The following is a 19,915-nucleotide window of genomic DNA, read 5'->3' on the forward strand; positions in this document are numbered from 1 at the left end:
CGCGGGACTCCGTGCTCTATGGTCTGTTCCCCAGGATGCACACCGAGACGAACATCAACTGTGCCTGGAGGATCATCAACTCGGTGAAGGACGCTCTCTGGGAGGTTCGAAACCTGTTGATCTTCCAGCTGAAGGAGTTGACCCCGACTGAGTGTTGCAGACTGGCACATTCCAAGGTCCAGGACTATGTGTTGAGGGACGCGCTGAAGCTTGGGGCAGCTGCCGCCAAGGCGTGGTGGGGAAAGACCACCGTGTAACATCTGCCTGCCTAAAGAAGAACAGGGGACCCACGCAGTCATTTGGGCTCTGCTGACGCCTCAGCTAAAAATGTAATCGTACAGACCTGTAAATAGGAATGATTACTCTGTTTTCGGTATGCAAACAAATGGAATGTTTAATATGTATGGCATGTCCAGTTGTATAGATCATCAAAGTATTTTATGAATAAAGTATATTTTTGAAATTTAAAAAAATGGTGGCATATAAAAAGACACTTAACTCCCTTGTCCCCACACAACCCCAAACCATACTCAGGCTACTGACTACAATTGGTCCCCGAATGGCTCACCATGTACAACGATTACACAACCTGACCTCTTTTGCCATGTGGTACTGATGATGACCACGTATTTTCCAGGTAAAAACAATGACTGCAGATGCTGGAAACCAGATTCTGGATTAGTGGTGCTAGAAGAACACAGAAGTTCAGGCAGCATCCAAGTAGCTTCGAAATCGGCGTTTCGGGCAAAAGCCATTCATCTTATAACTTTATCAAACATCCTTTGATGCCATGCCACAGTCTCTCCAAATGCAGCAAGATTTAAATAACATTCAGGCTTGGGCTGAAAAGACCACACAAGTGCCAGACAGCGACAAGATAGAATCCAACTAATACTCCTTGACATTCAATGATATCACCAACAATGAATCCCTCACTATCAATATGCTGGGGTTACTATTGACCAGAAACTGAACTGGACTAGCCATATAAAAGCTGTGGCTACAAGAGGAGGTCAGAGGCTGGACATTCTGCTGCATGTAACTCAACTCCCAACATCCCAAAGCCTATCCACTAACTAAAATATGCAAGTCAGGGGTGTGATGAAATACTCTCTACATGTCTAGATGAGTGCTGCTCCAACAGTACTCAAAGCTATTAACACCATTCTGGACAAAGCATTCCATTAACACCTTCAGCATTCATTCACTCTGCCACTGACACAGAATGACAGAAGTGTGTACTATCTAGAAGATATACTGCACAAATCTCAAATGTTCTTTAGGTAGCACCTTACAAATACCCTACCACCAAGGACAAGGTCAGCAGACACATGGAAACATCACTATCTGCAAGTTCCCCTCCAAGCCACACACCACCTGACTTGAACAATATGATGCTCCTTCACTGTCCCTGGGTCAAAATCTTGGAACACGTTTCCTTGCAGCACTATGGATTTACCTAAACCATCTGGTCTGCATGGTCCCCAAAAAAACAGCTTACTACCACCTTTGAAAGGCAATTAAGGATGGACAATAAAGGCTAGCCGAGCCAGTGACACGTACTCTGTGAATGAATAAAAAGTGGTCACTTACATTAGTGTTTGGAGTCAGTTGTTAAGATTTTGTGACAAGCTGGAATCCACAGCTAGAATCTTCTTCCAGGCTGGGGAGGAAGACATCCCACCACTCCTGGCAAGCAAGAAAACCTGCAGGATGTATCTTTGAACTGCATTGTTGTTCCTTCACTGTCACTGGCTCAAAATCCTGAAACTCACTCTCAAAAATACTGTGGATTTGCCTACACCACATGAACTGCTGTAGTTCAAGAATGTAGCTCACTACCACCTTCAAGGGCAATCATGGAACAGCAATAAATGCTTCTAACCAACAACAGATATATATAGTGAATTGTTTTTACAAAAGACACTAGATACTCTTGTAATCGTGCAGATAATATACATTTTCAGACAACCACCACTGGAAGTGTGTTGTACGAGCTTGTTGGATTCTTGATCACCATAACATCAAATCATTGTCATCATCCTGCTTTTAGATTTAGGCTCATTTTGTTTCATATAGTAAAGAACAAATTAGTTAGTTTAATAAGGATCTGTTGCCTTAAAAAAATACAGTACATTGGATGATTGCAATCAGGTACAAGTTATACTCATATGACAGACACTGTTACTGAAACTACAAGGATCAACCTTCTTTAAGATCCAGAACTGTCTATCTTACCACACTAAAGTCCCTATAACAGCATCAGATGGGATAGAATTTAATACAAACTTCAGTATTAACGCTTTCAGGACCAGTTCCTTGTACAATCGATACTTACCAGTGTCGATTTTTTATACTTCACCCTGACCTGAAATTGAGTCAACTGATTGGAGGGGCACTTCCGGCCCATTCATTACATGTAATAGTATATGGGCCATGTTGGTATCACATTTATGATTTGCACTTTAATTGGGTACACTGCGGTTTTTGACATGAATAAAAATGGTGCACACTTCTGTCCCTACTGTCAGGAACTGCAAAGTTCTGATTAAAGTCCACCCCACAATAATAAAGATGACAAAGAATAGGTTGGTGGTTGCCTGCCATGCAAAACAATTTCGAATCAAACTTACATCAATTAAATAATCGAAGCCATTATTTTAGGAAATTAATCACACTGAGAAGACACTAATCAATCTTTTCTTTTCTCCAGAACTTTCTGAGGTGTTGTGGCACATGGTGCTACACAATGGCTTCACTGGCTTAAGCTCTGTTGGACTCACAATCACCTTTGCTGTTTTTGCTGTTCTAAGTGTGGCCATTCTACTCATCATGGAAGGTCTTTCTGCATTTCTGCATGCTCTACGTCTACACTGGTGAGCATATAGGAGCACATGCGAGGTGTGAAAAGTGATTAAAGAGACCTGGCCTAGAAAATACATTACATATTGCTTCCTGTTATTGTGAACAATTTTATTGCACAATGTAAGTTTGTTTGATCAGACACAAAAGTTATATTTTATCATTGCAGAAAAAAATTCAATTTCAATAATTAATTCCTGCAAATTAATTTGGAGAGAGATTTAATTACTTTATTTTGGTAGAGTATATGAATAAATAATTTTAATGTCAATTAATTAACAAAACACTTGTTCTACAACTTGGACTTTAGTAAAAAGCTTGCAGAATAAGTTGACTGCAGCAGATATTCCAGATTTAAATCATTATTGTCTATTAAGATTTACAAATGTCATGAATTTCCTGTAAGAATCACACTTCATAATCATATTCAATATGTCTGGACTATCTATAAGGCTTGCTGTCATTCTTGAAAACATCCTAAGGTAAGTTATTCTATAGTAACAGGAATTGCTGGAAAAGCTCAACAGGTCTGGCAGCATCTGTGGAGAGAAATCAGAGTTAACATTTCAGGTCCAGTGACGCTTCCTCAGAATTGGTGGTAGCTAGGAAACAGTTGGTTTTTATGCAGAAGATAGGGTGAGGCGAGGTGGTAAGGAGTAAATGATAAATGGAGATAGAGTCCAAAGTGAGAGAAGAACAGTTAGACAGACAAAGGAGTCAATAACAATTAGCCTGAGAGAATAAATACATAGATAGAAAAATACAGTGCAGTACAGGCCCTTTGGCCCTCGATGTTGCGCCGATCGAAGCCCACCTAACCTACACTAGCCCACTATCCTCCATATGCCTATCCAATGCCCGTTTAAATGCCCATAAAGAGGGAGAGTCCACCACTGCTACTGGCAGGGCATTCCATGAACTCACGACTCGCTGAGTAAAGAATCTACCCCTAACATCTGTCCTGTACCTACCACCCCTTAATTTAAAGCTATGCCCCCTCGTAATAGCTGACTCCATACATGGAACAAGGTTCTCATGGTCAACCCTATCTAAACCCCTAATCATCTTGTACACCTCTATCAAGTCACCCCTAAATCTTCTTTTCTCCAATGAAAACAGCCCCAAGTGCCTCAGCCTCTCCTCATACGATCTTCCTACCATACCAGACAACATCCTGGTAAACTTCCTCTGCACCCGTTCCAGTGCCTCCACATCCTTCCTATAGTATGGCGACCAAAACTGCTCGCAATACTCCAGATGCAGCTGCACCAGAGTCTTATACAACTGCAATATGACCTCAGGACTCCGGAACTCAATTCCTCTACGAATAAAAGCCAGTATGCCATATGCCTTCTTCACAGCACTATTTACCTGGGTGGCAACTTTCAGAGATCTGTGTACATGGACACCAAGATCCCTCTGTTCATCCACACTACAAGTATCCAACCATTAGCCCAGTACCCCATCTTCTTGTTACTCTTACCAAAGTGAATCACTTCACACTTACCTACATTGAACTCCATTTGCCACCTTTCTGCCCAGCTCTGCAGCTTATCTATTTCCTGCTGTAACCTGCCACATCCTTCTTCGCTGTCCACCACTCCACCGACTTTCATCTCATCCACAAACTTGCTCACCCAACCTTCTAGCCCCTCCTCCAGGTCATTTATAAAAATGACAAACTGCAATGGTCCCAAACCAGATCCTTGCGGAATACCACTAGTAACTGCACTCCAAGATGAACCTTTACCATCAACTACTACCCTCTGTTTTCTTCCAGCCAGCTAATTCCTAATCCAAACCTCCAACTCACCCTCAATGCCATACCTCCATATTTTTTGCAGTAGCCTACCATGGGGAACCTTATCGAACGCCTTACTAAAATCCATGTACACCACATCTACCGCTTCACCCTTGTCCACCTCCTTAGTCACCTTCTCAAAGAATTCAATAAGGTTTGTGAGGCAAGACCTGCCCTTCACAAAACCATACTGACTATCCTTGATCACATTATTCCTATCCAGATGTTCATAAATCCTATCCCTTACAATTCTCTCTAAGACTTTGCTCACAACAGAAGTCAGACTCACCAGCCTATAGTTACTAGGGTTATCCCTACTCCCCTTCTTGAACAAGGGAACCACATTTGCTATCCTCCAGTCTTCTGGCACTATTCCTGTAGATAACGAGGACATAAAAATCAAGGACAATGGCTCTGCAATCTCCTCCCTTGCTTCCCAGAGAATCCTAGGATAAATACCATCAGGCCCAGGGGACTTATCTATTTTCACCCTTGCCAGAATTTCCAACACCTCTTCCCTACATACCTCAAAGCCGTCCATTCTAATTAATTGTGACTCAATATTCACATCGGCAACAATGTCCTGTTCCTGAGTGAATACTGACGAAAAGTATTCAGTCAGTGTCTCCCCAATCTCTTCAGCCTCCACACGCAACCTCCCACTACTATCCTTGACTGAACCTATTCCTACCCTAGTCATTCTTTTATTCCTGACATACCTATAGAAAGCCTTTGGGTTTTCCCTAATCTTACCAACTAAGGACTTTTCATGTCCCCTCCTTGCTGCTCTTAGCTCTCTCTTCAGATCCTTCCTGGCTACGTTATAACTCTCAATTGCCCCAATTGAACCTTCACGCCTCATCTTTACATAGGCCGCCCTCTTCCCTTTAACAAGGGATTCCAATTCCTTATTAAACTACGGCTCCCTCACATGACACTTTCCTCCCTGCCTGACAGGTACATACTTATCAAGGACACTCAATAGTTGCTCCTTGTACAAGCTCCACATATCAATTGCACCCTTCCCTTGAAGCCTACTTTTCCAAGGAGAAAGTGAGGACTGCAGATGCTGGAGATCAGAGCTGAAAATGTGTTGCTGGAAAAGCGCAGCAGGTCAGGCAGCATCCAAGGAACAGGAGAATCGATGTTTCGGGCATAAGCCCTTCTTCAGATTCCTGAAGAAGGGTTTATGCCCGAAACGTCGATTCTCCTGTCCCTTGGATGCTGCCTGACCTGCTGCGCTTTTCCAGCAACACATTTTCAGCCTACCTTTCCAAGCCAAGCATCCTAAGTCACGCCTCACCGCATCATAATTTCCCTGCCTCCAGCTATAACTCTTGCCCTGCAGTGCACACTTATCCCTCTCCATCACTAGAGTAAAAGTCACCGAATTGTGGTCACTGTCCCCAAAGTGCTCACCTACCTCCAATTCTAACACCTGGCCTGGTTCGTTACCCAAAACAAAATCTAGTATGGCCTCACCTCTTGTTGGCCTGTCTACATATTGTGTCAGGAAACCCTCCTGCACACATTGGACAAACACCGACCCATCTAACGAACTCGAGCTATAGCTTTCCCAGTCAATATCTGGAAAGTTAAAGCCCCCATAACAACCACCCTATTACTTTCACTCATCTCCTGAATCATCCTCGCAATCCTTTCTTCTACGTTTCTAGGACTATTAGGAGGCCTGTAAAAAACTCCTAACAGGGCAACCTCACCTTTCCTATTCCTAACCTCAGCCCAAACTACCTCAGATGGCGAGTCTTCATCCATCGTCCTTTCCACCGCTGTAATACTATCTTTGACAAACAATGCCACACCTCCCCCTCTTTTACCCCCACCTCTGACCCTACTAAAACATTTAAACCCTGGAACCTGCAACAGCCAATCCTGTCCCTGTTCTACCCATTTCTCCATAATAGCCACAACATCGAAATCCCAGGTACCAACCCACGCTACAAGTTCACCTACCTTATTTCGTATACTTCTTGCATTGAAGTATACACACTTCAAGCCACTTTCCTGTTTACAGGCACCCTCCTTTGATATTGATGCCATGTTCCTAACCTCCCTACACTCCAGGTCCTGCACCCTAAAGCTACAGTATAGGTTCCCATGCCCCTGCAGAGTTAGTTTAAACCCCCCCAAAGAGCACTAGCAAACCTCCCCCCAAGGATATTGGTGCCCCTCAGGTTCAGGTGTAGACCATCCTATTTATAGAGGTCCCACCTTCCCCACCTTCCCCAGAATTTCGTCTCCATTGCATCTGTTCTGATAATGCCAACTTCGACAATGGAGCCTCCGAAATGAACACCTTCCTCAACCAAGATTCCTCCAGCACCATATTTGACAGGGCCCCAGCCAGGTCGAACCCACATCCCACACTTTAGCCCTCACCTGCCTCTCTTTCCTCTCATAAGAGTGATGGGGTCTGCCCCAAATCTGCCTCCCAATGATCCAGCTGCTGGCTACTCATCCCTCAAGCACTCTCACCAGTACTACATTACTATCTCAAAGCACCCTGTTTCCACATGCCCAGAACATCACAGTATTGCAAAACTCTACTAACATTTGGTAATTTCAGGATCTCTATCTCCCAATAATCACACATTCCAAACCTCTACCCATATCAGACAATGTCTTATGCCCATAAACCAGCAAACTCTTCACTGGGATCCAACACTTCAGACAAGGACAGGTTATACAGTAATTACAAAATCAAAGGAGCAGATAATAATCAGAAGCACTGATTATGGTTTCTAGGGAAGCACCAGCACAATCAAAATTATTAGCACCGGCATAGTATTTGATAATAAGATGCAATTGCACTTACTCAATCACCACAAATCAGTAATCCTGATAATATGTTTTGTATTACACATCATAAAGCAATGAGTCCTCAAGATCACTATAAAGAATGTCATCGAAAAACTGACTAGTATTTACATACCTTAAAAGCTAGATTTGATGAAGGTGGGGTTATTCTCAACAGCAAAAATTACCTACTCTTTTAAATATTTAATTAAATCTTTCAAAATGTTTGTATTTAACAAGGATTGACACTGTCAGAAGAGTTCTGCTCTACTAATTTTAAAACTTCTCTGCAGAGTCAGTTGTGACAGGGTTGATTTGCAGCTTGGCCACCAAATGTAAAGCTCAAGTTGACAACTGTTTTGCCTACTCAAGTTTTAGTACCATTGATTGATTTCACAGAAACAGCCAGACAACAACACCAGTTTAACACCCATGCAGGAGACTGAAATCTATCCTACAGTTTCCCAGATGATCCTAAGGCATGGCTGTTGCACATTCATGAATGACAATTTTCCAACGGTTCCTTACAGCTCGTCCAGGTTCGATACAGCTCACCTCTAGAAAGGGCAGCTCTCAACAGAGAGCTCATTGAACCTATTTAAGAAGGTAAAGATTTCCAATAATCACTGCCCCCTGACAATACTGGCCTGACCCAGCTCTACCTTTATAATCTGCAAACAGCAGTACAGGCAGTATACTGTGGATCTATTTCATATCAAAGGAGTTACATTAAATTGGTATAAAGTGTTGAGTAGGATATCCCGAGGATCAGTACAGGGACCCCTCATGTATATATAAATGAGACTAAACACATCATTCTGCACTTATGGAATATGAGTATTATTTACAGATCATACAAACACACAGCCTTATAAATTAACTTTGAACAGTTTCAAATTTTTTCTTTGATCGCTTTTTAGAATAATATCATGTCTTCCCTAAACTCTGCCATTGCTACATAATAATTCAGAATGGCTTCTGAGACTTGAGGAGCTGAATGTGTCATTTGTGCACCAATGCAGCTATAATCTAAATTTTCTTTCTACATGCATACTGTCATTGCTACTTTGGACCTAAACTGATTCTTTCCATTTTCTTTATTGTTTTCTTCATTCAGATCCTCACATATCCTTCTGTGTGTATCAGATGTGCGCTAGGTGGAAGCATTCTTGCCTCTGAGTCCGAGGGTTGTAGGTTCAAAGACCCAGTCCTGGACTTGACAAACAAAAATCAATGTTTAGATCCCAATGTCCCAGTTTAGGGCTGAGGGGCTGCTGTACCAGCAGAGACAAAAGTCACAGGACCCAGTGCTGTTTTTAGCCTAGGTCCTCTGCTCCCAATCTGCCACTTAGCGCAACAGGACCCCAGTTACTGCACCCTTATGTACCCAACCCCCTCCTCTCCTCCATTCCAGATCTTGGTCACTAGTGCTGGCCTTCTGTCCATAACAAAAAACTAGTAAAACTGGTAAATGAGATATACTGGACCAACTTGTCTTTCATACTTCAAAGAGGAGGTCCAATATGTTCATTTCCAACTGGCACTGTTCCTGTTTCTGTCTGGGAGATGAGATGTTATATCAATACCACATCTGCCCTCTCAAGTGGACATGAAAGATCCCATTGCACTGTTTTGAAGGAGCGCACACAAGTTATTCCTCTATTTATCCCTTGATTAGCATCACAAAACAAAGCAGATACCTTTCTGGTTATGGGAGCCTGCTGGGTGCAAATTGACTGCCTTGTTTCCAACATTACAATAGTAACTAAAAAGTATTTGGGGATGTCAACTTATCATGAAAGATGCTACGTGACAGTGAGTCTTTTTTCTTCTCCCCATTTTTTCCCCTTGCTGTCACCTAACCGGACAAACTCTCATCTCTTTTAACTCACATACTTTGCTCTGCTGATTTATGAATCAAACTAACATTATTCTTCTGCCTTTGTATTCCTCTGTCACCAGCCCAGGCTTAGATTCACCCGGAAAAGCCCACATTTGCTTTTGCATTACTCCTGTCAAGATACCCATTGATACTTCCTCATGAACAGCAACCACAACTTCTGCAACTTTCTGTCTCAATATCATTCCCCACAGCGTACCTCTTTGTGGTATGCTGTGCCACCCTCCTTCCCATTAGATCCCACAAACCAGTAGAACCTATTTTAAAACCTTACACCTAAATGCACACAGTATTCAGAGTAAAGTTGGTGAGCTGACAGCACAAATAGAGACAATGGCGGGGAATACTGAAACTTGATTGCAGGAAGATCAGAAATAGGAGTTAAAAGGCCAAGGGTACTCAATATTCCGAATGGATAGACAAGAAGGAGCAGAAGGTTAAGTTGATTTATTTATTGGTTACGAATAATATCAAGTTTGCATTAAGAAATAATATTGACACTATCAACCAAATTGTTGAATTAGCCTGGGCGGAAATAAAAAGCAAGGGAAGAAACCCCAATGTAGGAGTAATTTACAGGCCTCCTCCAAACAGTACTTCCAAAGTCGGACGTGGTATAAACCAGGAAACAATGAGGGCTTGTGAGAAGGGCACACCAGTAATTTAGATTGATTTGAACATGCAAATTGATTGGATTAATCAACTTGGCCTCGAAGAAAGGTTCATAGAGTGCATGAGGAATTGTTCCTGAAAGCAACATGTTATGGATTCAACAAGAGAACTAGTTACTTTAGATTTGTTACTCTGTAATGAGGAAGGATTGATAAGTGGTCGTCTGGTTAAGGATCCTCTTGGAAGGAGTGACCACAACATGTTAAGTTTCAAATTCAGTTTGAAAGAGTGAAGACAGAGTTGCATACAAGAGTTTTAGCGTTGGCTAAACTAATTATACAGGCCTGAGGAAGGAGTTGGCCTAAGTGGACTGGGCAAAAATATTGAAGGGCAGAACAGTTCAAGAACAGTGACAAATACTAGAGAGAAACTGAATGCCTCACAATTAAAGTATATTCCTGAGAGGAAGAGGCATTGTAAGAAGGTGGAAAATCATCCATGGCTTAAGAAGGAAGTCAAGGACAACATAAAGGCAAAGACTAGGACATATCATACTGCAAAAGTTAATGGCACTCTGGAGGATTGGGCAAACTTTAAATGTCAGCAAAGAGTAACTGAGAACAAAATCAAATAAGCTAAGGTGAACTGTGAAAGCAAACTAGCAGAAAGCATAAGCCCTGATATCAAAAGCTTCTGTAAGTATAAAAAATGGAAGAGAGTAGTGAAAGTAAATGTTGGCTCTTTAGAGGATGAAAATGGCAAGATAATAATGGGAAACGTGGAAATGGCAGAGACGCTAAACCAATATCTTTTCTCTGTTTTCAGAGTGGAAGGTAATAATTCCTTCCCAAAAACTGCAGTTACTACAAAGGAATTTGGTGAAATATAACTTGGAAGAAGGTATTGAGTAAACTGAAGGGATTAACGGCACTTACATCTCCGAGGCCTGGTAGCCTGCACCATATACTATTAAAGGAAGTGACAGCTTTCGTTTTGGTTTTGTAAAATTCCCCAGATTCTGGAAAGGCACCAGTGGATTGGATACATGCAGATGTGACATCTTTATTCAAAAGAGGATATAGACAAAAAGTGGGAAACTATAGACCAGTAAGTTGCCCTCTGTAGTAGGGAAGTTGCTGATGTCAGTCATAAAGGAGGAGAGAACTGAAAATGTGAAAAAACAAAGCTCAGTTTACCAGTGTCAGCACAGTTTTATGAAGGCAGGTCGTGTTTGACAAACTTGCTGGAGTTCTTTGAGGATGTAACCAGCAAGGTAGATAATTAAGGGGGTTTGGTGGATATGGTATGACAAAGTGCTGTAAAAAAGACTGATCCAGAAGGTCAGATCCCAGGGGGGTTAAGGAAAGCAGATTGGCTTAGATTGAGGATTTCGGATTCTGGATTAGTGGTGCTGGAAGAGCACAGCAGTTCAGGCAGCATCCGAGGAGCAGTAAAATCAACGTTTCGGGCAAAAGCCCTTCATCAGGAATAAAGGCAGAGAGCCTGAAGGGTGGAGAGATAAGATTCTTGTAGAGAGAGGAGGAAAACTTCTTCAAGGCAGGCATCCTTGCAAGAGGATTCGCAGTAGGTTAAAATCAACTAGGTAAAAGCAATGACTGCAGATGCTGGAAACCAGATTCTGGATTAGTGGTGCTAGAAGAGCACAGTAGTTCAGGATTTGCTGACTTTTAGAAAACAGAGGGTCAGAATAAATGGGTCCTTCTCTGGATGGCAAACTGTAACTAGTGGGGTGCCACAGGGACCAGTTCTTGGACTTCAACTATTTATGTTCTATATAAATGATCTGTAAGTAGGGACAGAGTGTAACAAAGCAAACTTCACAGATGACACTAAAATAGGTGGGAAAACAGGCAGTGATGAGGAGGTAAAGAGTTTACAAACATATATTGATAGGCTAGGAAAATTAGCCAGAATCTGGCTAATGGTATTTAATGAGGATAAGTGCAAAGTTATCCATTTTGGCTGGAGAAACAAAAAGGCAAATTATTATTTAAATGGGAAGCAGATTCAAAGTCCAACAGTGCAGAGGGATCTAGGTGCCTCTGTGCATGATTCGCAGGTGTAGCATATAAGAAAGGTTAATGAATTCTGGCATTTATTGCAAAAGGACTGGATTATAGAAGTAACGAAGTGTTGTCAAAATTATATAAGGCATTGGTGAGACCACATCTGGAATATAGTGTCCAGTTCTGGTCTCCTTACTTGAGGAAGGAAGTGATGGCACTGGAGGTAGTTCAGAAGAAGTTCACAAGGTTGATTCCAGGGATGAAAGGGCTTTTATATGAGGAGTGGTTTAATAACTTGGGTTGGTACTCGCTGGAGTTCAGAAAAATAAGGGGGAGGATCTGATTGAGGTGCATAAAATGCTAAAGGGGATTGCTCAAGGTGGATTTGGAACATGTGTTTTCCCCTTTTGGGACACTCTCAACAAAAGGGCATAGATAGAGTGAGAAGTGATAGATTCAAAACGGAGATCAGGAGAAACTACTTCTCTCAGAGGGCTGTGAATCTGTGAAAATCAGTGCTGTGCAGGCAGAATCAATCAACAGATTCAAGAAAGAAGTAAGTATGTTTCTGATGAACAGCAGGATAAAAGGTACGGGAAGCAGGCAGGAAAGTAAAGATGAGACAAGGATAAGATCAGCCATGATCATATTCAATGGCGAAGCAGGCTAGAAGGGTTGAATTGCCAACTCCTGCTCCTATTTCCGATATCCCCATGTATGTGAGATGTCTCTGAAGTGCCATAAAACATTTTGACACATCTTTTCATTTCATAGACATACTACCTAAATGAAATTGTAAATATTAATCCTGATAGTGTTGTTGTAGCTAGAACAGTTGCATTTGAGAAGGTCATTTGGTAACAAGCGTTTTCTGTAGAAAATTGCTACACCAAAGAATAACTTATTTGTGACACTGAATTAAAGCTGAGGGTATAGAAATAACTCTGAACTGCCTTACAAACTCCATCACAATGGGCTGGAGAACAGTGAGTAGCACTGAAATTGCAGGGCAGTACGATAATTACTGATCTTATATCCATTTTGATGCTGTTATCCTTGGGCTGTAGCAACATAAAATAAGTCCAGTAGACATACCCTACTGTATTCCTCTGTATTAGCATATTGATGAGTTAAAAATGTGATAAATTAGTAAAATCTTTGCTTTGGCAATTGATACTACACCTCATAGTTCAGACAAAGGAGGTGAGAAAGTCTAAAAGGAAAGATAGAATTCTTGACTTCGGACCAAGGACAAATCTCTTAGCCTTCAACGGAGCTGTGTTCAGTGATTCAGAGTAATCACATAGAATCTTATCTCTAACTGCAGCAGCATTACTAGTTATAGTGAATGTGACTACCTAAATTAATTTCTGTCACAGATTTCTTTCAGACCAAAGAGAATATAGTTACACTGCACAAATTAAAATTTTCAATTAGTATTGAGGATATGACAGATGTTTCACCATCAAATGTTGGGAGACATTGGACTGTACGACCTTTAGTATCCAAAATCACAAGAGGCGAGTCCTGCCTTCTGCCTTCTTTTACGACATTGACTTTTTTGTATTGCAATGAAACGAATACACAAATCTCAAACATAAAATCCTCCAGACAACAGCAAATTTCCATTACCTCAACTAGCATGCTTTCACATTTTATCAGTCAGCAAAGCTGCTTGAAACAAAGAGTTAAATGGTTCCTTAGGTAATTCAGTTTTGAATCTGAAAAATAGTTCCTGGCATCTCTTTGTTACCTTACTTATGAGTGAAGGAAGGTCTCAGATCTAATTTGAACCATTGATTCCCAGCCCGAGCATGTTCTCCTCTTAAGCCACATCATCGCTGAAGCTTGTACTGAATTAAACCCTATGTTCACAGATCTCAATGGAAGCAACACAAAAATATATAACTAAAATGAAAGAATAACATCTACAAGCTTTTGTGTTATTGTATAAACAAAAAGAAGTATTTTCTTTCCTTCTCCTTCGAAGTCAGTATGAAAAATGTCAGAAAGCGAAACAGCACCGACGATTGGAAATAGCAGTTATGTAGCTTGAAAGCATTTTCATGATTTTTTTTGTGAAGGACCAGCTAAAGGTCACTGTTCACTTCTACAGCAAACATTTTGTGTTATCCCCTTTTCAGAATATGTACCAACTTCTGTTTTTATTTCTTGCAGGGTGGAATTTCAAAACAAATTTTACAAAGGAGCAGGTTATAAATTCATCCCCTTCTCATTTACAGATATATGTAAAAGATAACTCAGCAACTAACAGATTGCATGACAAATATTTCTTGTTATGTAAGATGTCTCTAGAGATGTAAAATATTTTATGTTTAGTAACATCAAATGTAAACCTATTATTCATTGATAGTGCATAATTCATCAGATGTATTATGAATAAACCATGTAGATTTGTCTTAGTAGAAATTGTAATGCAGACGAATGTTTTAAAACATTAGTCCTCAAAAATATGTTTTATTGTGATTCTCACCAATGTGTCTGTATAATGTATAATAATACAAGCATATTTATTGCAAGTGTCAGCACATACGATTAGTTTAATGAATTGCTGAGTTATTATTTGAGGACTACTGTCTATAGTCACAGATTTTATGGTATTCTGGCATTCTGCTTCATTGTAGTAGCAGGAGAGTTACATGAACAAAATCTTGCATTTCTAAAAGCTTTTCATGTCCAAGAAACACTTGAAAGTGCAACAGGGAGTTAGGAGGGCTAAAGGGGGCTATGAAATAGCCCTGACCATCAGGGTTAAGGAGAATCCAAAGGCATTTTATACAAAAATAAGGAGGAAGAGGGTAGCGAAGGAAAGAGTAGGCCCACTCAAGGATAAAGAAGGGAGGTTATGTGTGGAACCAGAGGAAATTGGGGAGATCTTTAATGAGTACATTGCATCGGTATTCACCAAAGAAAAGGACATGAAAGATGTTGAGGTTAGGGAAAGGTGTGTGAATACTCTCGGGCAGATCTTGAAATCTTGAAATACATTCAGGTAGACAAGTCCCCACGACTTGACGAGATCTATCCCAGGATACAGTGGGAGGCAAGGGAGGAAATAGCTAGGGCCTTAACAGGTACCATTGCATACTCTTTGGCCTCAATGAGGCTCCAAAGGACAGGAGAATGGCCATTGTTGTTCCTTTGTTTAAGAAGGGGAACAGAGATAATTCAAATAACTACAGGCTGGTTGAGCCTAATACTAGAGGTGGGAAAGCTGTTGGAAAGATATTGAGAGACAGGATTTATTCACATTTGGAAGTGAATTGACTTGTTAGTGATAGGGCTGCATGGATTTGTGTGGGGAAAGTCATATCTCACCAACTTGATTGAGTTTTTTAAGAAAGTGACAAGAATGATTGATGAGGGAAGGGCAGTGGCTATTGTCTACATGGATTTTAGTAAGGCATTTGATAAGGTATCCCATGGCAGGGTGGTACACAAGGTACAGTCTCATGGGATCCAGGGTGATCTGGCTAGATGGATACAAAACTGGCTTGGTCATAGAAGACAGATATTAGTGGTGGAAGGGTGCTTTTCAGAAGAGATCAGTAACTATTTAGTGGTCTTCTGGGACCTTTGTTGTCTGTAATATACATAAAAGATCTGGAGGAAAATGTGGTCTGATTAGTAAGTTTGCGGATTACACCAAAATTGGCAGAGTTGCAGGAGGATTGTCAAAGGATGCAGCAGGATATACATAGATTTCAGATTTGGACAGAGAAATGACAGGTGGAGTTTAATTCAGACAAATATAAGGTGATGCATTTTGAAAGGTTAAATTCAGGTGTGAATTATACAATAAATGGCAGAACCTTTAGGAACATTGACATCTGGCATACAAGACATCTGGCATACAGGTTGACAGATCCCTGAAAATGGCAACACAGCTGGATAAGGTGGTCAAGAAGGCATACAGCATGTTTGCCTTCATTGGCCGGGGCATCAAACATAAAAATTGACATGTTATGTTACAGCTGTACAGAACTGTAGTTGGGCCATTTTTGAAATATTGTGTGCAGTTCAGGTCACCACACGAGCAGAAGGCTGTGGATGCTTTCGAGAGGGTACAGAGAAGGTTTACCAGGAATTTGCCTGGTTGGGAAGGTTTTAGGTATGAGGAGAGGTTGGATAACTTGGATTGTTTTCACTGGAAAGACAAAGGCTGAGGGATGACCTGATAGAGATCTACAAAATTATGAGAGGCATGGATAAGGTGGATAATCAAAGGATTTTTCCCAGAGTGGAAAGGTCGACTATAAGAGAGCATAGGTTCAAGGTGAGAGGGGAAAAGTTTTGGGGAGAAGTGGAGAGAAAACTTTTCACACAGTGGGTGGTGGGTGCCTGGAAACAGGCACGTTAACAACATTTAAGGCATATCTTGATAGATACACGAACATGAGGTGACCAGATGGATAGAAACTGCACATGGGCAGTAAGCAGTGGGTCTAAATAAGGATTTGGATTGGCACAGGATTGGTGGGCCAAAGGGACTGGTCCTGTGCTGTATTGTGTTGCATTGTATTGTTTTACATAGAATTATACATTTATCCAACTGTTATGGTCCCAAATGATGTTATTATTGGACAAGTCAAATCCCAGTCTAAAATCTGGTTTGATAGATCATATTCTTTAAAATATTTTTTGAAAGTTCTAGGCTTTTGCTGAAACGCAATTGTGCAATGTCACATGTTTGGTTTCCAAAATAAAATCGGGGCTTATTACACAGAAATAAAGTGATGAAATAGAACAAATCAAGTTATTTATACACAAAACTATGTGAAAGATGTTGAAACACATGGCAAAACAAAATTCCATCTATCCCAAAACCATCTCTTTACAGCATTCAAATGCCAGAGGAAGTGTTCCCTTCTCTATTACATCTATAAGTTTAATTTAACTGTTTTTTTCGATTTCTGGTCTCAAAAGTATGAGAGTTTGATAGCCTTTTTCTTGATTGTTCACAGAAACAAGCTTCAAATAACCCCTACAGGTTTCTTCTGGGTGGCATGATGGCACAGTGGCTAGCACTGTGCCTCACAAGCCGGGGTTCAATTCTCTGGGTGACTGTGTGAAGTTTGCACATTCTCCTTGTGTCTGTAAAGGCTTCTGCAGTGTGCTCCGCTTTCCTCCCACAGTCCAAAGATGTACAGGTTAGGTGGATTAAGAATGATAACTGTTGGGTTACAGAGATAGGGAAAGGTGGGACTGGAATAGGATGCTCTTTGGAGGATTGGTGCAGACCATCTGCACTGTAGGGATTCTATGATTCTGGTTTGGAATTTCCAAACAAAAACCCTTTCGACCAAGATAACCAATTTTATGACTATTCTGAATGAACGCCTTTCTCCAGAAGAAACTGTCCTTAATCTCACCCCAGCCAGGTCTTCTATGTACTGCAAAAAAGCACTTTTCAAACTTAAGGCTTTTCCTAAGTAAAATTCAATTCTTAGTTCTCCTAAACCAAATGTAAGCTAATGATTTTCAATGTTTGCTTTCTTCGATCATAAAACTCTCCCAACATAAATTCACATTATCAATTGAGGGGGACTCCAGTCAACCAATCTGACATATAGTGGCTTAAAATCATGTCTCCAGAAATACTGACAAGATCATTATTAAACCCTTTCACACACAGAGGCCAAAAGTCACATGCCACTAGATCAAAATATAAATTGTAATAAACTGCATTAATATAAATAAATCAGACCACAAGGATGAATGAAAATATATCTTTAAGAGGCAGTTCTATTACACATCATAAATTCTCAACACTATTTCTACGTTATCTTAACAGTGATAACACATTGACATTAAACATACCATGAGTTACACAGCAATCATATTTTAAATAAGTCCAAGGGCAGCATAGCACTCAGTTTCTTTCAAATGCTTTCAATAAAGTATCCGCTATAATATTTCCTTTTCCAGGCACATGAATGGTTTTCAAATTATAAGGTTAGAGATTTAAGGTCTGAAGAATTACAAGTTCTTATACCCATAATTTTTCCAAAAAAAGTCAAAGGAATGTGATCTGTATAAACACTAGCATCTTCTGCATTGTTAATGAAGTAGAGTTCAAAATTACATGTAACCAGCACATTTCGTTGACATGTGATCAGTTTTTGTTTAGAATTAACTGACAGCCTTTTTGATCCCCATCTCATCAACTTATAATAATGTCACTAGGATCAACAGTGTGTTGAATGGCTTATCATAATGTGGGGCAGCTAAAACCTATGTGGTTTTCAGTGCAGTTTTTAAATTGTCAAAGTTACTCTGACATTCTTGGATCCATTCAAATTTTCTGACTTTCTTCAACGAATTCTTTAAAGGGGACCCAATAGTGTTGAAGATCGGAACAAACCTTTGATAAAATCCAACCCACTCAGATCCACAGCAATGTGGTTGATTCTTAGTGGCTTTCTGAAGCGGCCTAACAAGCCATTTGGTTGCATCAAGTGTTAGAAGGGAAAGGAGAAAAGGAATGAAACTGACATACCACCTGACTAAAGCACCAGAAATGATGACAGCAAACATAGACCTGTCAACCCTGCAAAGTTTCCCTTAACAACATCTGGGATTAGTACCAAAACTGGGAGAGCTGTTTCATAGACTAGTCGAGCAACAGCCACACAAAGTAGCACTCATGGAATCATATCTTACACACAATATCCCTGACAACACCATCACCATCCCTGGGTATGCCCTGTCCCATCAGTATGACAGAAGCAGCAGCAGTGTACAATCAGGAAGGAGTTGCTCTAGGAGCCTTAAACATTGACTCTGGAACCTATGAAGTCTCATCACATCAGTCAGACATGGGCAACCATAAGACACAGAAGCAGAAGGAGGCCATTCAGCCAATCAGGTCTGCTGCACCATTCAATGAGATTGTAGTTGAGTGGATAATCCTTACATCCACTTTCCTGCCTTATCCCCATAGCCTTTGATTCCTGTTGTGATGAAAATCTGTCTACCTCAGTCCTGAATATACTTAATTACCCATTCTCAAAAGGCCCATGTGGGAAAGAATTCCACAGATTCACAATTGCTGAATAAAGAAATTCCTCCTCAACTGTGTTCATTTTGGAAGGGAGGTTAAATAAAAAGTATTATTTAAATAGAGAAAAAGAACAGGAAACTGCAACACAAGAGATTTGAAATACTCATACATGAAAGGCAGAAAGCCATTGGAATGTTGGCCTTTATTTCAAAGGGGTTGATGTATATGAGTAGAGAAGTCTGTAGGGCTGCTGGTGAGACCACATTTGGAGTATTGAGCAGTTTTGATCCCCTTATTTAAGGAAAGATATTATTTCATTGAAGGCAGTTCAGAGAAGATTCACTAGGATGATCCTTGATATGAAACAACTGCCTTGTGAGCAAAAGGTAAACAGATTTAAACTCTACTCAGTGGAGTTTAGAAGATTGAGAGGTGATATCATAGACGAGTATGCCACCACCATCACGGACTTCACGAGCAAATGCATGGAGGACTGCAGACCAAAGAAGTCAATGTGAGTGTTCCCCAATCATAAACCTTGGATCAACCAGATAATCCACTCCCTACTGAAGACCAGATGGGCAGTATTCAAATCAGAAGACTCAGACCAATACAGGAAATCTAGATATCACATCAGCAAAGCTATTAGGGATCCAAGAGGCAGTATTGGACCATGTTAGCGGCCCAAACCGACCAAACAGACTCCCACCACCTATGGCAAGGCCTAAACAACATTAGCGGATACAAAATGAAGCAGAGCACGATAGCAGACAAAGACACATCCCTCCCTGATGCGGTCAATGCTTTCTATGTTCAGTTTGAGCACAGCCAGCAGGGCGGTAACACCTGCTCTGACAGCTGTGGACACATCT

General features: G+C 40.8%; 1 protein-coding gene and 1 long non-coding RNA gene across 2 annotated transcripts in view; one reads left to right on the forward strand and one right to left on the reverse strand.

Annotated features, from left to right (window-relative positions):
* Positions 1-18,120, forward strand: part of LOC140480631 (V-type proton ATPase 116 kDa subunit a 1-like) — a 145,906-nt gene extending 127,786 nt beyond the window's left edge. Inside the window, exons 20-21 of the mRNA XM_072575759.1 lie at positions 2,714-2,876; positions 14,198-18,120. Coding sequence (XP_072431860.1) covers positions 2,714-2,876; positions 14,198-14,279 — 245 coding nt within the window. The 3' untranslated portion in view covers positions 14,280-18,120. The remainder of the gene's footprint in view (positions 1-2,713; positions 2,877-14,197) is intronic.
* LOC140480633 (uncharacterized) overlaps positions 1-19,915 on the reverse strand; it is a 110,014-nt gene that overhangs the window by 19,200 nt on the left and 70,899 nt on the right. The gene's annotated exons all lie outside the window — the stretch shown is intronic.

Source organism: Chiloscyllium punctatum, chromosome 8, assembly GCF_047496795.1.
Source record: "Chiloscyllium punctatum isolate Juve2018m chromosome 8, sChiPun1.3, whole genome shotgun sequence".
NCBI lineage: Eukaryota > Metazoa > Chordata > Chondrichthyes > Orectolobiformes > Hemiscylliidae > Chiloscyllium > Chiloscyllium punctatum.